Source organism: Leucoraja erinacea, chromosome 23 (assembly GCF_028641065.1).
Source record: "Leucoraja erinacea ecotype New England chromosome 23, Leri_hhj_1, whole genome shotgun sequence".
NCBI lineage: Eukaryota > Metazoa > Chordata > Chondrichthyes > Rajiformes > Rajidae > Leucoraja > Leucoraja erinaceus.
This window is the reverse complement of record NC_073399.1, coordinates 6,549,844-6,573,765: the sequence shown is the minus strand read 5'-3', so window position 1 is coordinate 6,573,765 and position 23,922 is coordinate 6,549,844. Positions and strand designations below refer to the sequence as shown.

Sequence of the window (23,922 nt, the reverse complement as noted above, 5' to 3'; positions counted from 1 at the left end):
GTTCCATGCAGGGAAAACACATTTTCGCTCAGATGCCAGCAGCCAAGATTATAAACACCAAGGTTTTCCAAACGTCATTAACTCTGGCATTTTATCACCACAGAGTTGCCTTGAGACCCTGTCCGACACATCCTGCTGTCTTTGATTCTCTTTCTGCTACTTCAAAAACACAGCTTTTCATCAAGTGGGTAATTATCCCATACCATCCGCCACACAGGGGTCCGGTGGGTGGGGGAAAGAAGTGGTGCCTAAAGGTTTGTTTGTATTTCAAGCATAAACTAAAGCAGGGTGACCTAGATAAGAAACAACAGTCTCCAGTATCTCATTACCATGATATGCAGCAGCCCTGAGCCTACTGGATGCCTTGTTTATTCTTGCTGTCAAATGTCAGATCAGCAGGTAGCTTTAACAAGTCAGAAATCTTGATTCCATGTGTGACATGAAGGTGGTGAAATAACAGGCATCTCAACTCTTATCAAATACTTTTATGTGGTTAAGCTCAGCCCATGGGATCACCAGGGGGCCAGATGCAGATCAGTGAACACTCATTTATTTGCCAGGCTCCTTCACAAAGAGAAATGTACTTTCATTTGCAATTGGAACACGGGCCAGAAATGGACCTCTTGGATTTGCAGATCAAATGAGTGACTAAATAATGTCCCAGGTACTAAGTAATTGCACAGAATGTAACTTCTATCAAAGCTGCAAGGGGCTAAATCTCTCCCTGCACTGGAGACCTGACCTTTTCTCGTCGGGTTTCCGTTGTCGTTGGGGCCGCAACGAGGAGCGGCCTCCAACAGGAAGAAGCCGGGGACTCTGGTGCTACGACTCACCGTCGCCGTCGCGGGGCTGGCCGAGTCCAGAGCGGGTGGAGCGGTGGAGGAGCGCTGATGCTGCTGCTGCTGCTGCTGCTACCGGAGAGTCGGAGGCTCCAACGGCAGGTCTGTGGACGGTGGCACCGGGAGCCCATGGCTCCCTGGAGGGAGACCGCTTTTCAGGGCTCTCGCAACGGCGACTTCCCCCGCCCGAGTTGCGGGGTCGAAGAGCTCCTGGAGCGGGGCCTTTACAGCACCACCCCGCGAGGCTTGGAATGGCCTCGGGACTCTGCGAGCGCACGCCGGGGGCTCTAACAGCAAGACCCGGTGTGCGACCTCGCATCACCCGGCGTGGCTTTAATGGCCGCGGGACAATCGCCATCGCCAGCCGGGGGCTTTGACTTTGACTCTGACATCGGGGGGGGGGAGAGTGCAGTGGAGAGATAAGTGTTTTTGGCCTTCCATCACAGCGATGTGATGGATGTTTATGTAAATTATGTTGTGTTGTTGTGTCTTGGGTCTATTTGTTTGTAATGTATGGCTGCAGAAACGGCATTTCGTTTGGACCTCAAGGGGTCCAAATGACAATTAAATGTATTTTGTATCTTGTATCTTGATTGTGCTGATCAGTCATCAACATGTACAAAGATGGTGCTTTTAAACCTTCCAATATTGCTGCATCTGTTTAGAACACGTTCTTTGTTCCACAGTGGGGGAACACAACAAAGGCAATCATCAGAAGACATTATTATTATTAGCTTATTCTCACATTCCTTCTTAGAACACTTTTTCCATTGTGCCTTTTGGGCACACAATCCTCACAAACTCAAATTTGGAGAACCAGGTCCACTTTAAACCTCACCAAAGCACCTCTCCATTGCCCTGTGATGGCTTGTTGCTGCATGTGTGGTCTGTGTTGTCCATGGCAATGTTTTCACAACTGCATCTGATGGAACTGGTGGCAATATGAGTGCTGACAACCGTATGTGTGTTGAGTGCGATCTGTGCAGTCGATGACTGATCACATTCGTCGATTGGACTTGTGACAACAGCAAGCAAATATGTTGTGCTAACCGTACGTATTTCTGAGCTGTAATCTTCAAATTCAACATTAAACTAACATCTGCTGTCAAGGTGATTGTAAAATTCCCTTTGGTTGTCTTGGAATGGCAGCAAATAATGGCGGTGTACACACAGCCTTTTTCAACTAACTAATCATAATCATAATAGTACTTTATTAGCCAAGTATGTTTTGCAACATACGAGGAATTTGATTTACCATAAAAGTCAAAGTCAAAGTAGCCTTTATTGTCATTCAGATCTTGCGGTCTGAACAAAATGTCGTTGCCTTGCAGTCCTACATATAGTAAAAATGACAAAAACACACACTAAACACAAATTAACATCCACCACAGTGAGTTAGTTCACCAGGCACCTCCTCACTGTGATGGAAGGCAGAAGTCTTAAGTCTTTGTCTCTTCCCTTCTTATTCTCCCTCTGCGCCGAGGCGATCCAGGCTTCGGATGTTGTGACCCCGCCGGGCGATGGTAAGTAATGTCAGTCCCGCGGCTGAATCCGAGCTCCGCGAACGGGCCGGTTCAACTCCGCGGCCCAGGGGTGGTCGAAGCTCCCGAAGCCGCCGCCCTCCAGTCCAGCGGTCAAAGTCATACCAATAAAGAGCAACAAGACGCCCAAATAAATGTTTAACATGAACATTCACCACATCGACTCCCCCACATTCCTCACTGTGATGGATTCAGATTCAGATTCAGATTCAATTTTAATTGTCATTGTCAGTGTACAGTACAGAGACAACGAAATGCATTTAGCATCTCCCTGGAAGAGCGACATAGCAAACGATTTGAATAAATAATAATAAGTGTCCGGGGGGGGGGGGGGGGGGGGGTGGTGATTGGCAGTCACCGAGGTACGTTGTTGAGTAGAGTGACAGCCGCCGGAAAGAAGCTGTTCCTCGACCTGCTGGTTCAGCAACGGAGAGACCTGTAGCGCCACCCGGATGGTAGGAGGGTAAACAGTCCATGGTTGGGGTGAGAGTAGTCCTTGGCGATGCTGAGCGCCCTCCGCAGACAGCGCTTGCTTTGGACAGACCCAATGGAGGGGAGCAAGGAACCGGTGATGCGTTGGGCAATTTTCGATGGAAGGCGGTTTCCGGAGGTTGCAGGTGGTTGCCGGAGGTTGCAGGTAGTGGAAGCAGGTAGGGAGACTGACAAAAACCTCCCACTACTGAATCAGACCGTCAAGCTTTTAAGATTACCCTTCATACCTTATTGGTTGTGAAGGTTTGGGAAGTTCTAAGTACATGAAGAACACTATCTAAAAAAGCGTTCACTGTTTAGTTGTTTAGAGATGCAGCGCAGAGAGGCCCTTCGGCCAACCAAGTTCACACCAACAAGTGATCCCCGTACATTAACACTATTCCACACACTAGGGATAAATTATATTTTCTACCAATGCCAATTAACCAACAAACCTCCACGTCTTTGGAGTGTTGGAGGAAACCGGAGCACCCAAGGAAAACCCATGCGGAGATGTACAAAATTATGCCCCTGTCCCACTTAGGAAACCTGAACGGAAACCTCTGGAGACTTTTCACCCCACCCAAGGGTTCCGTCTGGTTCCCAGAGGTTCCCGGGGGTTTTTGTCAGTCTCGCTAACTGCTTCCACTACCTGCAACCTCCGGCAACCACCCGGAAACCTCCGGGAACCGCACGGTCTCCAGAGGTTTCCTTGGGTGGGGGCAAAGTCAACACTCAATAGTTAGGTTCGATCCGTCTCAGACACTGTAAGGCAGCAACTTTCCCAACAGTGGTACAATCTGGGGGCATTTACAGCAATGAATACAACACTCAAAGTTACACAAAAAAAAGCTCGAGAAACTGGGTCAGCAGACACTGGAAATAGGCAACGTTTCGGCCCGAACCCTATTTCTGCTCCATAGATGCTGCCACCCGCTGAGTAGTCTCAATTTTTTTTGTAGAATAAAGGATTTACAGAATCTGCAATCTTAAACACCTATCCAAAGGCCATTGGTTTATTGAACTTAAACCTTCCTCACTTCCTAATACCACCGTTTGACTAAACCTTGCTGGTAATTACTGAAGATATTCACCAAATGCTGGAGTAACTCAGCGGGACAGGGCAGAGAGAAGGAATGGGTGATGTTTCGGGTCGAGACCCTTCTTCTGACTGAGAGTCAGGGGAGAGAGGTCTAGAGATATGGAAGGGACTGATATTCTTCATTCACTCTACACTGACCACTGCAAGACAGGACCCCGAATTGATATCTTTTGTGATTATCTAACCGTGTAAATCATCAGACAAATGCTTATAAAAGATTGACATTCTCTTCAAAGAACAATATAACACACACATTCTTCTCGGGGTATATATATCATCACCTCATGAGATGGAATCCATTGATATACCAGAAAAAAACTTCACGCCTGTCAGTTACCAGAAGGCTTGTGTTTGTGAAAGAGAGATAGATGGTTGTGATTATCAGGGTTTTGCAGCTGAATCTGAGGAAGAAAAGAACTGCGCCAGATCTTAATAACATCAAAATGTTGGTATAAAGACATAACAACGGGACAGTTAGCGTCATGCCTGCTTAGTGCAAGGGGATGGGGTCTGATATTTTTAAGTGCATGATAGCCAAAGCATAGTATTTGTTAGAACTATTTGTTAGAAATATTTGTGCCTCAACCGACCAGCTCTTGCATTCTACGCCCCAGCTAATAAGTCAACTATACTCTTAGTAAATGCCAAGTGAAAAACACTGCTTAAGGATCAATCAACAGAGACTACAGTCTAATCTGTCACGTGTAGTTATGGGAATCTCAAAGTTGCTGGCAGTGCTGCAGCTTCACTGAAATTTCCCCCAGAAGAACTGGTTGTGGAATGAATAAATGGCAAAGAAACATAGAAACATAGAAACATGGAAAATAGGTGCAGGAGTAGGCCATTCGGCCCTTCGAGCCTGCACCGCCATTCAATATGATCATGGCTGATCATCCAACTCAGTATCCTGTACCTGCCTTCTCTCCATACCCCCTGATCCCTTTAGCCACAAGGGCCACATCTAACTCCCTCTTAAATATAGCCAATGAACTGGCCTCAACTACCTTCTGTGGCAGAAAATTCCACAGATTCACCACTCTCTGTGTGAAAAATGTTTTTCTCATCTCGGTCCTCAGTCCCATGGCATTGCAGGAATGAACACCATGGAGAGGATGAGCGGTCTATTACCTCCATAACCGATGGGAAGATGGTTTATTACCTTAATGAGTGGGCAACACCTTTGGTACTGCTACTCCCCTTCATACCACACTACAGTTCTAGTCCTGATCAGTTCTAGTTCCCTACAGCCATCAGGCTATTAAACATGATAACAAATGAGCTCTGAACTGCAACAGACCATTATTATTATTATTATTGCAGGATATTTGTTATTTATTGAGTATGTGTGCATGTGTAAACACACACTGAATTTTTTTACATCTCCCATTATGTAGTATGTTTACATATTCTATTGTGCTGCAGCAAGTAAGAATTTCATTGTCCTATCTGGGACATATGACAATAAAACACTCTCGATTCTTACTCCAGGCTCAGGGCAGGTCTCACAGACTTCCGATCAGGGCTGTTATTTATGAGCTGACACCTGGGTGCATAATGCTGACAAGAAAAGTCCACAAATAGGAAAATGTGTGAACACTCTTCACCAAAATTTGATGTCATGGCAAGCTTCTATCAAATTAAAATGCTCATTACGCAATTTATACAGAGGCTGAAGCTGGAAATATGCCTTTGCACGATAACTTCAAAGCAGTTCACAGCACAAGGACTATGAACATCAACTAGTCAAAAGAAAGGTTCCTCCCAGATTCATGTGTTAAAAACCAGTATATATATTGTGATTGAGAATATTTCAAAGTAGCAGCTGGAAGATATAGTCTAAGATCATTAGCTAGTTGATTGGACTAATGGCTGCGTGCATGCTTCAATACATTATTAAAAACTCCAGGAAAGTGTAGTCATTGACAATTTTCTCTTGAAATGCCATGTTCTTGCCCATATGTATATCTATGTTAAGAAAGTTGTATTTGATAAGTCGACTCGAGCAGAGACTTTAGGACTGAAGAAATGAGATAAATCAAGATCTCTGAACTCTATGATCCTTTGGGAGATCACCTGGAAACAGAAGGATGGTTTATATCAGATGACGCAAATGGATTGATATTGGGAAACTGCTGTGGGTACATATGTGATTGCTTAGCTGTGTGGTAACTATGGAAACGCACGATGAATCTGCAATGAAGAACAGATCTTCAATTACTTGAAGAAGGATATCGTGACTCAGGAGCGTGGGATAAGGTTTTAATAATGTTAACACTGACAAGCCCCATTGAGAAACCAATCTGGTTGTTTCTGTAATAGCACCATTTGGCAAAATGTAAGAGAGATTTAAATGGGGAGAGAGAAATTTTAGATTTACAAGTTTAGGCATTTTGTGATCTTCCAGTCTCAATACTGTACTTATTAGGACCCAACAGTCTTAATAAATCCCTGGGTTTATTAAGGCCTTTGGGTGGCACAGCGGTAGAGTTGGAACCAGCCATTTCTGTGGTGAGTTATCTATATTGACTCAGTATTTCTCCTCTGACATGTTCCTCTGCTTGGCATTCGCCAAAGCTCTAACCTTCATTTCACAGTTGTTGTAGGTTTCATTATTTGTTTTCTCTCTTTCCATTCTCATTTATTAACCTACCAACCCAGATGGAAAGGTGAGAAGATAAGCCTCATCTGCAGCTTTGCTAGCCACTGCAACATTGTGCTTCTCTCTCTCTCAGAGATCCTGACCCAAAGCCCATTCCTTCTATCCTGTCCGGCTGAGTTACTCCAGCATTCTGTGTCTATCTTTTCAGGGATATCCATTTTGCTGGACCAACCAACAGAGGCCAAGCACTCCTTCGGCCCGAAACGTTGCCTATTTTCTTCGCTCCATAGATGATGCTGCACCCGCTGAGTTTTTCCAGCATTTTTGTGTACCTTCGATTTTCCAGCATCTGCAGTTCCTTCTTAAGCACTCCTCCCACAGCCTTGTTTACTGAGTTACTGCAGCTTTTTTGTATTTCTCTGTAATTCCTTGTCTCTCCAGTGTTTGGGAACATTGATACCTGCAGCAGGGAAGGTGTGACTGCAAACGCCTGCTTCTCTGCGAAACATGAAACGCAACCCATGTTTATTGATCAGATACGAGTAATTGACTGCCCAAGCTGGCTAACTCCTTGCAGGCGTGGTTTATTTAAAAGCTATAAAGCAGAGGGGGGGGTTCTCCACACATTTCTGGCTTCAGGGCTCAGCTGAAACTTTCCTTTTCCCTGTGATTCACTCCTCCACTCCTCCACCCCTCCCCCTACCACTCTCTCTCTCTCTCTCTCTCACTCTCTCTCTCTCACTCTCTCTCTCTCTCTCTCGTGTGTTCCTGGAGGGTCAGATAACACCATGCTGGTTATGCTGTCTCGCACGCTTCCTCCTTGTGCCTCAGTGATGGTGAGATGAGAGGCCGCTGTGTGGAAGGATGGAGAAGAAAGTTTGTGTGATCCAAACTGATTTTCATCAGTATCGTCCAACTATTAGTGTTCCAGCCAAGCCTCTCGCGCATGTAAGACAGAAATGCCACCCTCTTCCTCATTTCTGAAGCTGTCAGTCTTTAAATAGTTAAAATGCCTTTATCTAAGTTTATCTAATGCCTCTCCTCAGTTTACATTGGCAATGTATTCTGCAGATTTTAATGCCACTGTCTAATGTATTATGTCTTGCATTGCATGTGCTGGGTGGTGATTTATATCAGTAGAGCTACCAAATGTATCACAAAATAATCTAGATTTTCAATTAAAAGCTTAAATGTTTATTTGTGCTTTACATGTGCAATGATCAAGCCTTTGTAACTTATGATGCAAAATAATATATTCAAAAATACATACTTGGATTACAATTAACATTGGTCAACATTATATTTTCTGGAGAGAACAGTGATATTGAACAGGTTTAATAACTTGGAATAGGTTTAACAGAATCATTATCATTTGTTGTTCTAATCAAAAAAATCTAACCATACCTATGTATTTAATGTTTTGTACTAAACAGAAAAAGGTGTATTTCATGTTCTCAGAATGACCAAGAGTACTTTATCCAACTTCTGAACTGTTGCAATATTTGAAAGGTGACAGTCAGCTTGAGAATGCAGTTTTCATGGCTGGCAATGTAATAAGGGAGCAGATAATCTGTCCCTATCACTGCTAGACATAAATATCAGCTGCATGCCACAGTGATCGTTCTGCTCTTCAAATAGATTATTTTCCAACCCACTGAAAGGAGGACACTGTTTTAATTTAAAATTTAATCTGCAGGACAATGCTCCCAATTTAACTCCCATACATTTGGAGACTTGCGCCAAAATTGTGATTGTGTTGTTTCGCAGATTCACAAGGACCGCATGAGAGTCTCATTAATGTAGGACTATACCAACTCAGTCTTCTCCATCGTGACTCCTGTTCTTGTGCTCCCATGGTGCAGTTGGGAAAGATGTCCCTGGATTTGCATTGAGTTGTAATAAAGGAATTACCGATATATTTCTTATGGGTCTGTTCCACTAAGGCACATTTTTTTTTTTTTTGGTGACTACAGGCGTCTGCTGAAATATTTTCGACATATTAAAAATTTTCCTGCGACAGTGGCGAGAATTTGGGTTGTCGTAGGTTGTCGTCAGGTGACATAGGTTGTCACTGGTGCTGATTTTGGTGAATTCCATTGTCTTAGTCACTGCCGAAGAATCGCCTAAGTTGGACAGGCCCATGTCAGTATAGCAAGCAGCGTGGTGAAGGTGGGGGGAAACCCTCTTTCTATAAGTTTCTTATAGAAACTTACAAAATTCTTAAGGGGTTGGACAGGCTAGATGCAGGAAGATTGTTCCCGATGTTGGGGAAGTCCAGGACAAGGGGTCACAGTTTAAGGATAAAGGGGAAATCTTTTTGGACCGAGATGAGAAAAACATTTTTTTCACACAGAGAGTGGTGAATCTCTGGAACTCTCTGTCACAGAAGGTAGTTGAGGCCAGTTCATTGGCTATATTTAAGAGGGAGTTAGATGTAGCCCTTGTGGTTAATGGGATCAGGGGGTATGGAGAGAAGGCAAGTACAGGATACTGAGTTGGATGATCAGCCATGATCATATTGAATGGCGGTGCAGCTCGAAGGGCCGAATGGCCTACTCCTGCACCTATGTGTCTATGTTTCTATGTAACCAGCAAGTGGTGGTGATTCTATCCATTTGCTGCACTTAGTTTAGTTAATTTAGTTACATTTAGTTTATTGTCACATGTACCGAGCTACAATGAAGCTTTTGTTGTGTGCTGCCCTTTATCTTTCATGGCAGTAAATGTGTAGGAAGGAACTGCAGATGCTGGTTTAAACCAAAGGCAGACACAAAATACTGGAGTAACTCAGCAGGACAGGCAGCATCTCTGGAGAGAAGAGATGGGTGACGTTTCGGGTTGAGACCCTTCTGCGGTAAATGTTTTGGATTTTGGGGATGATATCAATGAAAGAAACTTTGACGGTCCACACAGCAATCATGCTATAGTATATTGGATGGTATGAATCTTTGAGTAGCGTTTTCTATACCATCAAACTGTCTGCTTTGTCCCAGAACGGTTTGTTATTGAAATTAGTTTATTATGTCACATTTACTGGGATGCGGTGAAAAGATTTGGCCAGGCCAGTCGTACCATCCATGAATATATCGCGGAGTGAAAATGAGAACATAAAATCTTCAGATTGAGAGTAAGGGGAGAGGGAAATTAGAGATATGGTAGTGTACAGTGTGAAAACGAGAGATCAAAGGAGACAGAGATCAAGGGAAATGTAGAAGAGATCATTGTTAGCTTGGGGAAGTTGACAATGAGGCATGCAAAGTAAAATTTAATCAAGAGGACAGTCAAACTAGTTGGGGGAGTGATGGGCGAAAGAGGTTACTTGTTAGAGTGTGGTCCTTGATGTTGGCAGTGGAAGTATAGATGGAGTCAGTAGGGTGAGGATGACACAGCTTTGCTTAATGAACTATGGTGGCCCAGCGGTAGAGTTGCTGCATTACAGCGAATGCAGCACGGGAGATCCAGGTTCGATCCAGACTACGGGCGCTGTCTGTATGGAGTTTGTACGTTCTCCCCGTGACTTGCGTGGGTTTTCTCTGAGATCTTCGGTTTCCTCCAACACGTACAAAGACGTACAGGCTTGGAGGTTAATTGGGCTTGGTAAATGTAAACATTGTCCCTCGTGGGTGTAGGATAGTGTTAATGTGCGGGGATCGCTGGTCGGCGTCGATTTCATGTCTTCCCCTAGGTGGCAGAGGCTATGGAGGAAGATGCTACTTCGAGAAAGGGATGTGTGGGAGGATGTGATCAATCGCCCCTCTGTCTACTAAGGACTTGTCCACTTCTGTGGGGCCACGACTTTGTATAGAAAAAAAATCTGTGCTTGATTTTTTTAATTTAATTTTTTAATTTTTGTTGGATGGAAGTACAATAATGTGGTCCTACAGTACCTAATACTGGTTGACATATTACATTTCATATACAACTTCTTATTTTTAATTTAATAATAAAACAGGAGTAAGGAAGAAAATAATAGAAAAGGAGAGATTGACATAGTGCGTGAAATAGAAAGATGGCCCGGAAGAAGGAAGAAGGAAGAAGAAAAGTAGATAGAGAAAGAGACGAAATAGAGAGAAAAAAGAAATGAGAAAGGAGATTGAAAGCGATATACCAATTTAATGTTCCTGGCCACCCGTCACCTGATTCTGAAACATTTTATTTCTATGATTGTGTTGCATCATATACTTGTAAGAAGTCGATAAAAGTAGACCAAATCACTAAGAATTGGCCTACTTTACTTACTAGGAGGAGTGTGCATGATTTATGAAGCTGGTACAGATTAATCAGTATGGCTCTCTAACCGTAATTTTCTAAGCAGGAACATCACATTTCTTAGGGATACCACTGACCCTGGAAGTCAAGACGTATTGCCTGTTGAGTTCTAAACAGCCTTCCACCAAACTCCAACTGGGGTTCTCATGATAGTATATCTATCTATCTATCTTCTATATATCTATAAAACTCTGTGCCTGACGACTGGCTGCCTTTCTGCCTTTTGATTCGTGCCCAATACTCGCAGATGTCCAATCGGAACGGCCGATGCTCGCAGATGTCCAATCAGAATGGCCGATGCTCACAGATGTCCAATCGGAATGGATCCTTTTACTTTCTTCCTTTGATTCACTGCCACGCCGAATCCAGATGCTCAATCTCCCACATCTTTTCCATTTCGGTGGAGATTTCGCTTTTCTTTCTAAGTATCCGCTCCTCATTACATTTTGTCGCCTTTAAGTACACGTTTTTAATCAAATCCTTCTCCCCCCACCCCACTCACTCATTTTGTCGCCTCCTGCTGGCCAGCGACCATAACGGCTGCTGGCGCCCGCATTTCAACGTCAAGAGACGCCATTTAATTCGGCCTTTCAAGAACGGCTTCAGTTCGAGGGCCACGTCTCCCGTGGGGGCTGCGTGTAGGGAACGGCTACGGGTAGGGAACGGCTGCGTTGTGGGAGCAGACCCAACGGGTCTGCCATTGGTCTAGTTACTAATTAAAAAAAAGAAAATGGCAAGTACTTCAATAATGACATAAAGGATCGTGAATACATAATACCTGGTCTCTGAATTCTGAACATGAATGAAAGAGTATTGGTCTTTGGAGAGAGAAACATTTTGGATCATCTGAAGTTCCAATAAAAGATCATGAAACTGAAAGTTTCTTTCTCCATAGATACTGTCTGACCTGCTGGGTATTGTCCAGCATTTTATTTAATTATTATTATTTTAATTATCAGTTGGATTCACTGCAAACACCAGGATTAATTGTTCACCCCCAAAATACTGGCGAGGAGCGTTTGTCTTTTTGATCCATTATGAACCTTGGAATGAAGGGTGTCCTATCGGAGGTAGAGAGATCTAGGACATTAAATTGATAAACATGTTGGAAAATCACTATATTTCCAAGTCAGGATGGACACATTTATTTAACACATGGTTCAAGTAATTGAAAGATTACATTTCAAAAATAATTAACTTGAAACTGAGGCATGTGGGGTTGAGATGAAGTGCCACGTAAATGTAGCTATTTCTGACTCGTTTCATGCCTAATGTGCCTAAGAAAACATATGTAATTTGCTGGGATATGGTGAAAAATGTGACACTGCCAATAAAAAGTTGAATTAGGGGTTTGCTTATCGGGGACAGGAATTGTATGGAAGTGTTTTAAGTGGTTTTCTCAAATTACTGTTGGGAAGGTGAGTAATTGAGTGCATGGAATGTGAAATGCATGTTGATTCCTGAATTATTCCCCATAATGGTGTTGTTAAATGGATTGGTTCATGAGGATAAGTGCACTCAATGTGAAATCTCCTAGACTACATATGATAGAGACATAGTAACATAGAAAATAGGTGCAGGAGTAGGTCATTCAGCTCTTCGAGCCAGCACTGCCGTTCAATATGGTCATGACTGATAATCCAAATTCAGTACCCCATTTCTGCTTTCTCCCCATATCCCTTGATTCTATTAGTCCTAAGAGCTATATCATAGAAACATAGAAAATAGGTACAGGAGGAGGCCATACGGCCCTTCGAGCCAGCACCGTCATTCATTGTGATCATGGCTGATTGTCCCCAATCAATAACCCGTGCCTGCCTTCTCCCCATATCCCTTGATTTCGCTAGCCCCTAGAGCTCTATCAAAATCTCTCTTAAATCCATCCAGTTATTTGGCCTCCACTGCCCTCTGTGGCAGGGAATTCCACAAATTCACAACTCTCTGGGTGAAAACGTTTTTTCTCATCTCAGTCTTAAATGGCCTCCCCTTTATTCTAAGACTGTGGCCCCTGGTTCTGGACTCGCCCAACATTGGGAACATTTTTCCTGCATCTAGCTTGTCCAATCCTTTTATAATTTTATATGTTTCTATAAGATCCACCCTCATCCTTCTAAACTCCAGTGAATACAAGCCTAGTCTTTTCAATCTTTCCTCATATGACAGTTCCGCCATCCCAGGGATCAATTTCGTGAACCTACGCTGCACTGCCTCAATCACAAGGATGTCTTGCCTCAAATTAGGAGACCAAAACTGTTCACAATACTCCAGACGTGGTCTTACCAGAGCCCTATACAACTGCAGAAGAACCTCTTTACTCCTATACTGAAATCTATATCTCTAACTCTCTCTTGAAAACATCATTGCATGGACCATCATTGGCCAAGAAGCGATTCTCATGACTAGTTCTGGCAACAAGTCTGGTTTCTTGTCACATTGAGCACTGTCACTCTTAACTGCATGGAGATAACAATGATAGGGAGGGAGAGGACTGAGGGACATAGTGTGGGCAAGGTAGTACGTATGTGTACGAGTGTGTGTATGTGTGCGAGTGTATGTATGTGAGTGTTGGTGCGTGTGCGAATGTGTATATGTGTACGAGTGTGTGTATGTGTGCGTGTATGTGTGTGAGTGCGTGTATGTGAGTGTTGGTGCGTGTGCGAGTGTGTATGTGCGGGTGTGTGCGTGAGTGTGGTGTGTATGCGAGTGTGTGTGTGCGTGTGTATGCAAGTGTGTATGTGTGTGAGTGTTTGATTGTATCTGTGTTTGTTTAAAGTGTGCGAGTGCGTGTGTGTGCAAATGTGTGTGTGCGAGTGTGTGTGGGCGTGTGTGCATGTATGTGTGTGTGTGCAAGTGTGTGTGGGCGTGTGTGCATGTGTGTGTGTGTGTGTGCGCGAGTGTGTGTGGGCGTGTGTGTGTGTGTGTGTGTGTGCGAGTGTGTGTGTGCGTGTGTGTGCAAGTGTGTGTGTGCGAGTGTGTGTGTGTGCGTGTGTGTGTGTGTGCGAGTGTGTGTGTGCCTGTGTGAGTGTTTGATTGTATCTATGTTTGTTTAATGTGTGTGTCCCCATGTATGCATGTGCATTGAGTCCATGCAGCAAAGCTTGCTCTCCAATTATCTTAGATCTTCTTGGCATTGGACCAAACTCCCTCTCTCTCTTAGGTCTGTGTGGTGACTGGTATCCCATGTACACCCTTCTTAAAAAGAAAATTGGCCTCTGGAAAATGTTGGATTCTTGGATTTGGAGTGCAAGTGAGGGGCTGATCTTTGTATGATGAATTGTGTGGGAAAAGCTTCCAGCATTTTTACAGTTCCATGTTGAGTCCCAAACAAAAGTATTCTAAATGGGATGTACCTGAATGAACCTGCATGCGCCTACTTATCATTTCAGAGCTTGTGCTTCACCACAATTGGGGAATGCACCCATCTGCTCCTGGCTGTGATAACTGCATCACCTCGTGTGTTGCTGGCTGTTCATGGGGAGATTCATCAGCCACAGACTTGCTTTGTCAGCATTGGGAGGTTTACATGCATCCGCAATAGTAATGCACAGAATGCTTCAATTAAAAATGTTACATTTCGCAACGCTCAACTTTTTGGGTCTTGAATGTAAAAGAGGATTGGATGTAAAAATGAAAGTTTAATGTATAGGAAGGAACTGCAGATGCTGGTTTAATCCGAAGATAGGCACAACTCAGTGGGTCAGGCAGCATCTATGGGGAGAAGGAAGAGGTGACGTTTCAGGATGATGTCTGACCCACTGAGCTACTCTAGCTTTTTGTGTCTATCACTGGTTTAATGTAGTTTTGTTCAAGATATTTTACACAATTAGTGAGCCTAAAAGATAAATCAAAGGATAATACCAACACTCGAGTATATTGCAGAGATGCCTATTTGTAAACCTGTTATTCCTGATGAGGTTTAATTCCCCATCAATTCCAGGACTGCATGGACTCGGGACAAATACTTTGATTGCAATGAGTGCATCCAACATTGAGATCGGCTCGAGAAAGCTGGAGTAACTCAGCGGGCCAGTCAGCATCTCTGGAGAAAAGGAATAGGCTGAGACCCTTCTTCTGCTCTCTGGAAATGTTCCTGGGTTTTCATTTCGGATGAAAGGTGCCATTGATCAGAATAATTACATCTTTCTCTCTCTACAGTGGCTGTCTGACAAGCTGAGCATTTTTAGCACATGTATCTATCTTTCCATCCATCCATCAATCCATCCACCCATCTCTTTTGCATTGTTTTTAAATTTGCGCAGAAACTGTATGAGATAGCGCTACAATCTTTTGCCACCTTACGCGCCATTCTCTTGTGCTGCAAGCGCACCAGGTTTTGTTCTGATCGGTGGAATATTACAAAAGTTATGAAGGGTTAAATACCGCCCCTTTCTGCACCCGCTGTCAATCACCAGAGGCGAGGAGAATAAAGCTGAAGGAGCAGAGTGATCACAGTGTGGAGAGCGAGTTACATCGGCTATCACGACGAGCTGGGAGCCGCTGAGTGAGTGCGGCCGGCAGGCAGCTGGTGAGTGAGCAAGTGCGGCTGGGAGCCGGTGAGTGATTGCAGTCGCCCCCACCCCCACTCACCTCTGAGTGAGTGCGACCTCTCCACATCCCCACTTACCCCCTCCCACCCCACATGACTCCCGCCCACACAACCCTCCCCTCCCCCACCCCACCCTCCCCTCCTTGCCCCGCCCCCACACCACCCCCCCACCCCCCCCCCCACACACCCCTCCCCCACACAACCCCCCCTCCCCTCCTTGCCCCGCCCCCACCTCCCACACAACCCTCCCCCACCCCCCCCCCCACACCACCCTCCCCCACACAAACCCTGCCCACACACACACACACACCACCCCATAACCCTCCCACCCCACACCCACCCTGCCACACAGCGGTAGGCCACGCAAGTGGCAGCAGCAGGGGTAGGCCATGGCAGTGCTCCCCCTTACTGGCACCCAACAGACCCCGCATGAAGCCGTCCCCCTCCCCTGGCTACAGGACACTCCCTGCGGTCCCCCACCTGAAGCCAACCCCCTCCCCGGATACAGAACGGTCCCCTGCATTGGAGGAACGGTTGCGTTGAGGGAACTGGTTGCATTGGGGGACCAGGCCTCCCATGTGACAGGGACCCAACGGGTGAGTGGTGGAACCTTACGTTGGGGAACGGGTTGCGTTGGGGGACCAGGCCACCCGTGGGGGCCATGGGTGAGTGGTGGAATATTGTGTTGAGGGAAAGGGTTATGTTGGGGGAACGGGTGAGTGGTGGAAATGGGTTGCTTTGGGGAACGGGTGAGTGGTGAATTATTGCAGTGGGGGAACAAGGCCCAATGGGTCCCACTTTGTCAAGTACATCATTAAATCTCTGATCTTGTGCTCTTCCGGTTTTGCTTTTTTTTCTATTTGCGGAATCTATCTCTTCCACTTTTTTCGAACGTTTCCTGTCTCATATCTGGTGGGGGCGGAGGGGGAATAGAGGGATAGGAAGGCGGTGGGGGAGGTGAGGAGGAATAGTGGGGTGATAGAGGGTTGGAGGGGGGTGGTTGGTAGGGGAGAGGAGTTATGGAGAGAGGGAGTGAGTGAGGGTTGGGTAAAGGAGAGGTGAGGAAGGGATTGGGGGAGGGGAGGAGGAGAGGGGAAAGATCCTGGGAAGGTGAGGATGGAGCGTGGGGGGATTGAAGGAGAGGAGGGGGATGGGAGGGAGAGAGGAGAAAGTGGGAGAGGTGAGGAGAGAGAGTGGGGAGGGAGAGAGGGGGGGGAGTGGGGGAGGTAGGGAGTGTGGAATAGAGGGAAAGGAGGGCAGTGGAGGAGGTGAGGGATAGTGAGGGGGGTATTGGGGAGGTGAGGAGTGGCGAGGTGGGGGAAAGGGAGGGAGGGGAGAGGAGTTATGGAGGGAAGGAGGGAGTCACTGAGGGGAGGGGGAAGGAGAGGGAGGGATTGGAGGAGGAGGAGAGGGGAAAGAAGAGGGAGTGTGAAGAGGGGGGGGGGGGGGGGAGTGCTGGGGAATGAGGAGAAATGAGCTGGGCCTGCGCAGTGGGGGCTATGCATGAGTGGTGGAATATTGCATTGGGGGATCAGGTGAGTGGTGGAATATTGTGTTGGGGGAACCCAACAGGTCTGCACACAGTCTAGTTTAGTATTACATTTCAAGCTTCTACATTATTTTTAGTTCTTGTATGCAGTGACATTAACTCAATTAACCAAAATAGGGAAAATGGCCAACTGAGAAAACATAACTCATTTGTATTATGTGATGGAAGTTTGATTGTAATCATCGGCCAAAATCTTTGTCTAAAATCCAAACAAAATGAGGATAATAGATTTGATTTTAATGCGGTTGATTTACATCAAAACATATTGAAAGGAATGTGTGGCAGATCCTGTCAAGGCTTGCTTTGTCAAGCATGCCATTTCAAAAACCTGTGTAGTGTTTGAATAATTTTCTAAAGTTGCGGGTTAAAATCTTTAAAATGAATGATGGAGATTGCGTCAGCGTTCTGTTCAAACTCTCGATTTTCCTCGGGCTCAGCGATGTACAGTATGTAGAAAATGACAGTAGACATGGTACAGCCTTGCGGCTACCAGGCAGTGAACTCCAGCCAACCTCCTAATTATGGGCTAAGATAGATCGTCAAATAAGTAAGTGCACACTTGCCCTGCTTTCTGGTATTTTAAATCCTGCCAGAGCAGATGATGGTTGGAGGTTGAAGGATTTTGGAAGAAATCCAAGTTTGCTAATTTGCCCTGACAGAAACCATTTTAATGTGAATGATGACATGACAGTGTGAGATATTGCCTTTCCAACACTTAACACATTAGCAGCCCTCGTAACGCAGGACCTGATAATATCTATCATGCATTCTGGCCAATATTCTTTGTCAAATGTCAGCTATATTATAAACAAGCCTATTATCCCCATTTTGTTTATTTTTTTGTTCCAAAATTTCAGCCTGTGATTCCAGGTACACTCTGCCAATTGTTTTAAAAGCGGTATTATCCCATTTATTGAGGGGCAGGGGAAGGTTCGTCCTGGGACTAGATGTGAATGATGAATGTGTTACAAATGCTATAAATCTGCATTCTCGGTGATTGATAAAATTCTTTCTTAAACGTGCATTTTTGCTTTTGGCTCCGTGACCTCCATAATTAATCAAATAGTTATTTTACATTCAGGTTTCTCCCTCCGTCTCCTCCCTTGCAGACACCAAGTCTCACTGGAGTGTGGTAACTCTGTGACCCTTCATCTCCCTGCAGCGCGTCCTGCTCTGCCATTATTCAAACCTGATGCTGCCACTTTAAATACTTTCACGTACAGGGCAGTATTGTACGTGCCACTGTAACCGAGGCTATTTGCTCGGCACATGCTGAGCCTTAACCCTATCTCCTTCTAGCTGTGAACAATAATATTAAACTAGGTGGGGGCATTACTTTTACAGTTGGAGAGGATCATACAACGTTTGCTCTTTAAAACAGACCTAGTATTAAAAATATATATATTTGGCAAAAAAATCTGCCACATATGTTTGTCTTCGGGTACTCGAGTTACCACAAAGATTGAAAGTGGGAAAATGATTTAGAGTTCCAAATCTTAGGCTTACCCTCATTCTATGCCTCAGCCAACGGCTTTCAACTCATTTACCAGACATTTTGGATCCTCACCCATACAATCACAACCTCTGTATTTGTTTAGAACATGTTGTGACAAGGGCCGACTGTGGCTGGCAGTACTTGGACCGAGGCCACCTCTACAAACTGCCTTGTTGCCGTGTTGGTGTAAAAACCGAAACAATTTCAATATTTTGAGTTTTCTCCCCATTTAGTTAATGTTCAGAAATATTGCCGCGCACACTGTCCACCTCCTCCTGTTTTATTATTGAAGTTATGATTCTTTACACCAACTATTTCTCCGCTGGATTTTTGCCTCAAAATGATACAATTCTTTGCCCACAGCTATGTCTGGGCTGTGAGTCGATAGAACTATAACCTTCACCAAGTGTGTGACAACAGACCTTGTCTCATGCTGACAGTGTCAAACGTTAATGCCTCGACATGTTTATCACAAAATGTTCCATCTTGTCTCCAGCAAGGTTCTCATAAAGAACAAATAGGAAACTGATCTTATCCATGTCATCTCGACTCCAGAACCAAAGTAACTCCAAATCCTGCCATCAAGCTACTGTACATAGATATTAATATGGACAAGGTAGACACAAAATCTTGGAGTAACTCAGCAGGACAGGTAGCATCCCTGGAGAGAAGGAATGGGTGACGTTTTGTGTCGAGACCCTTCTTCAGACTGAGAGTCAGGGGAAAGGGAAATAGACATAGGTGGTGATGTAGAGAGATATAGAACAAAGGGGGGGGGGGGGGGGGGGGGGGGGGGGGGGGGGGGGGGTTTTTTTGAAGAACAAGATTTGCTGGTAGCAGTATACTTGGCCTCTGGTTTCTGAGGCACAGTGCCAAAGCATCAGAGAGATTTCATCAACTCTTTCTCTGCAAAGTCTTCTAGATACATTGGTAGGATAAGCAAACCAATTTCATCTCAAGCATTGAAGTCCTAGTCACACACTCTCAGTTCCAATGGGACAGGCTTGCACTGCTTGCATGTCTGAAACATGACCCTTGAAACATAAATTATGTTCCAAGCTCCACCATTTTCTCTAAACCTCCTTGAAAAATGTTTCACATTCCATATTTCCCCATTTGTCATGTGGATGCGGCTGGCCCATGACTGGTCCAAATGGAAACCATTGTTCTCATAGTCTATCCTGTCTATCCTGCTGGCAGCGAGCTGAAGCCCAATGGAAACATAGAAACATAGAAAATAGGTGCAGGAGTAGGCCATTCGGCCCTTCGAGCCATTCAATGGCTGATCATCCAACTCAGTATCCTGTACCTGCCTTCTCTCCATACCCCCCGATCCCTTTAGCCACAAGGGCCACATCTAACTCCCTCTTAAATATAGCCAATGAACTGGCCTCAACTACCTTCTGTGGCAGAGAATTCCCCAGATTCACCACTCTCTGTGTGAAAAATGTTTTCCTCATCTCGGTCCTAAAAGACTTCCCTTTTATCCTTAAACTGTGACCCCTTGTTCTGGACTTCCCCAACATCGGGAACAATCTTCCTGCATCTAGCCTGTCCTACCCCTTAAGAATTTTGTAAGTTTCTATAAGATCCCCCCTCAATCTTCTCAATTCTAGCGAGTTCAAGCCGAGCCTATCCAGTCTTTCTTCATATGAAAGTCCTGACGTCCCAGGAATCAGTCTGGTGAACCTTCTCTGTACTCCCTGTAAAGGGCAGAAGGTACATATCAATTATTAAACTATCCACCCAACTGCCCCATTGATTTGCCAAAATCCTGACAGCAGCTCGAAGACCCCCAGGAATGGAGAAGAAGCATCCTCGATCCGAGGGCAGTCCACACACACAAATGCAAGGCCATTTACTGCAATGTAAATAGAACATACGGTGTGTAGGAAGGAACAGCAAATGCTGGTTTACACTATAGATGGGCACAAAATGCTGGAGTGACTCAGCAGGACAGGCAGCACCAATGGAGAGAAGGAATGGGTGACCTTTTCAGGTCGAGACCCTTCTTCAAACTGAATCGATAGAACAGTAGGACACAGGAACAGGCCCTTCGGCCCACAATGACTGTGCTGAGTTTGATGCCAGGACCAATTATTCCCTGCTTCACAAAGTCCGTATCCCCCCATTCCCTACATCTCCATGTGTTTATCCAAACATCTCTTCAATGCCACGTTTGTATCTGCCTCCACCACCATCCCCAGGTTGTATCGTAAGCAACGGATATCCAACCTCATCAACACAATCTTTATTCCCAACCTGTTAAACTAAAGGAGCCCATTGCCCTGTACTTGCTGTACTACATTAGTGCTGCACAGTTCAATGTCATACACACAGAACTGAAAATAACACAGCTGTTGGTGTGTTGTTTGTTTGCCACTGGCAATCTCCAAGTAAATAATTTAAGTTGGTGAGAGATGTAGTTCATTGTTGCTCTGGTAGAGCTCTGAGAAATACTGATTTTAATTTTAGTCTCATCTGATCTGTATTTATGACGACAATATCCTGTTGCAATTGCAAGAATTTCATTGTCCTATCTGGGACACATGACAATAAACTCTCTTGACTTGACTTGAGATACAGCATGGAAACAGGCCCTATATAGCCCAGTGAGCCTGCACCGACCAAGGATCACCCATACACTAGTTGTATCCTACAAACTAGGGACAATTTACAGGGGCCAATTAACCTACAAACCTGCATGACTGGACTGTGGGGGGAAACCAGAGCACCCGGGGAAAACCCACATGGTCACAGGGAGATCAGACAAACTCCGTACAGACGATACCCGTAGTCAGGATCGAACCCAGATCTCTATTGCTGTAAGCCACCATGCCGTGAAATTAGATTCACGTGAGTGAAGTTAGATTCCAGAGAAGTCAAGGATGTACCAGTGCCTAAATAAATGTCAGATTCTAAAGGGGCTGTCCCACTTGGGCGACCCAATTGGCGAGCTTAGAAGAGTTTGAAAAAATGACCTGTGAAGACCTCCTTTGACTATGTACAAGACCTCCTTCGACTATGTTGAGACCAGCTTCGACTAGCTATGACTAGCTATGACTAGCTATGACTAACATCGGGAAAATTGGACATCGAATAGTGGAGAGTGAAGACAACCTCCTTTGACCTCCCTTCGACTATGATGAAGACTACCTTCAACTACCTTCAACTACCTTCGATTACCTACGACCAACATGCGGACCTACTACGGCCTACTACGACTAAACCTACGAGTGAAAAAAGTATCGATTTTTTTCCATGACGACCTTTTATTTACTCACGGGCATATTCTAAAATATTGAAAAAAATGTGGCCTCGAATACGCAGATACCACTCTCGAGCATGAAGGAGAGTTACGAAGACCTCCTACGACCTTGTGTCGGCCACGCTGCGAGTATGAGTCGAGGGCAAACTCGCCAGAACTCACGGATTAGGTGGCCCAAGTGGGACAGCCCCTTAAGGATCATATATGTCGAAATATGAAGATAGACACAAAAAGCTCGAGTAACTCAGCGGATGCAGGCAGCATCTCTGGAGAGAAGGAATGGGTGACATTTTGGGTCGAGACCTTCAGTTTAAACTAGTCTCTGTAGTTCCTACCTCCATATTATGTCTAAACATGGTCGACCCTTGCAATATCCCCATGTTACTTGATATTTCTGTAGGTGAGGTCCATTTTTGCGACACCTGTATCTGATTTGTGCAGTGGAAATTCCATTAATTAGGGCAATTCTGATGGAGCAAGGGGTTGCAAATGTTTCAGATTTCAAATTCCTCTGAGTTCCAGACTTGCTGCTTTCAAGAAGCATTCTCTTGGTGTGTTTCAGAAAAAGCTGTCAAATGGAATTACTTGCAAACCTGAAGTAAGAAATGGAATGCAACTGATTCTATTGATCCAATGCTAACTCTCTGAATCAAAACAGTGAATTGTCATTTAATATAATTCACTGTCATTAAAACATCAGCCTTTATCTATATTTATTTCATTAATTGCTGCCATGCAGCTGATGGCTGAGACTCAAGTTGGCATCCCAGGCCCCATTTTTATATCACATGACCCCAGATCCGTCTTTTACTTTTACCTGTTTACTCTTTGTGATTGTTTATGATGCTGACAATCTAAAATAGACCATTCTAGTCATAGTCACAGAACACGGAAACAGACCCATGCTGACCAAGCTGCCCCATCTACACTTGTCTCAACTGCCTGCATTTGGCCCATATCCCACTAAACCTTTCATACCCATGTACAGGTCCAAACATCTTTTAAATGAGCATAAGTGATAGGAGCAAAATCAGGCCATTCGGCCCATTAAGTCTACTCCACCATTCAATCATGGCTGATCCCGCACCCGCTGAGTTTCTCCAGCACTTTTGTCTACCTTCGATTTTCTTTAGATAGCATTTATTTAGATAGTTTTCTTTAGATAGCTTTCTTTAGATAGCAACCTGGTAAGAGCACCCCAATGAGTGGATCTCAGCACCAGCCTAAATCAGATTTTAGCACGATATATGGGTGATCAGTTTCCTTCAACAATTAGTTATTCCGCTCAGGTTTGAATTGGGGTTAAAATGTTAATGGATTTCACATCAGCACCTACCTTTTGAAAGATAATTATGCTTGCTTGTACATACAGGTGTCTGTATATTTAGTTTAGTTTAGTTTAGAGGTAAAGCGCGGAAACAGGCCCTTCAGCCCACGGAGTCTGCACCGACCAGCGATCCCCACCCACTAACACTATCCTACTCTAGGGACAATTTTAACATTTATTCCAAGCCAATTAACCTACAGAACGGTACGTCTTTGAGGTGCGGGAGGAAACTGAAGATCTCGGAGAAAACGCACTCGGGTCACGGAGAGAACGTACAAATTCCGTACAAACAAGCACCTGTAGTCGGGATCGAACCCAGGTCTCTGGCGCTGTAAGGCAGCAACTCTACCTCAGCGCCACCGTGCGCAGACACTGTTGGGTGAACATAACTCGGGGACGTCCTGTATTTATTCCTTTCATTTCAGCACAAATTAACTGATATAAATAACTGCAACCATTCAAATAATGGATTGAACGAAGGTTTCACAAACTAATGGAAAGGGACAACCAAGGTCTTGAGGTAAATGAAAGAAACAGGAGTGGGTGGAGGCCAGTTAGTCCTTCCAGCCTGCCCTGCCATTCAGCAAGATCATGGCACTTGTATTTATAGGTTAACTCTCATTTTTGCAGTAGAAATATTAGAGAAATCTGGTCTGGATGGACGGCAATGAAAACTAATACCATATGTCTTTAATAAAGGAATTCTAAACAAATTGAAGCAAGCGCCACAACTAATCAGATTTGAGGCATTGATGTGATGCAGAAACGTTCCTGTTAGTGGAGGCTGTTTTCAAAGGGCCTGCCTTCCTGCCATTGTCCTGGCTGTCAATACTTTTTGGAAACACTTAACATGAAATTACAGTTTGAAAGTGCTTTTATTCCATGCTAAAAATGATTTAATGGCAAGACTAGGCAG

General features: G+C 44.7%; 1 protein-coding gene across 6 annotated transcripts in view; it reads left to right on the top strand.

Moving 5' to 3' along the window:
- Positions 1 to 7,295: 7,295 nt before the first annotated feature.
- Positions 7,296 to 23,922, top strand: part of LOC129708142 (myosin-16) — a 151,327-nt gene continuing 134,700 nt past the window's right edge. For 4 of the 6 annotated variants that reach the window (XR_008725295.1, XR_008725296.1, XM_055653716.1 and 1 more), the window contains exon 1: positions 7,299 to 7,500. Coding sequence is in view for 4 of the 6 variants with exons in the window: in XM_055653716.1 (XP_055509691.1) it covers positions 7,417 to 7,500 (84 nt within the window). In the remaining 2 variants the exon portion in view is untranslated. Of the gene's footprint in view, positions 7,501 to 23,922 lie in introns of all 6 variants that reach the window. The other 2 variants (XM_055653717.1, XM_055653718.1) reach the window with 2 other exon arrangements.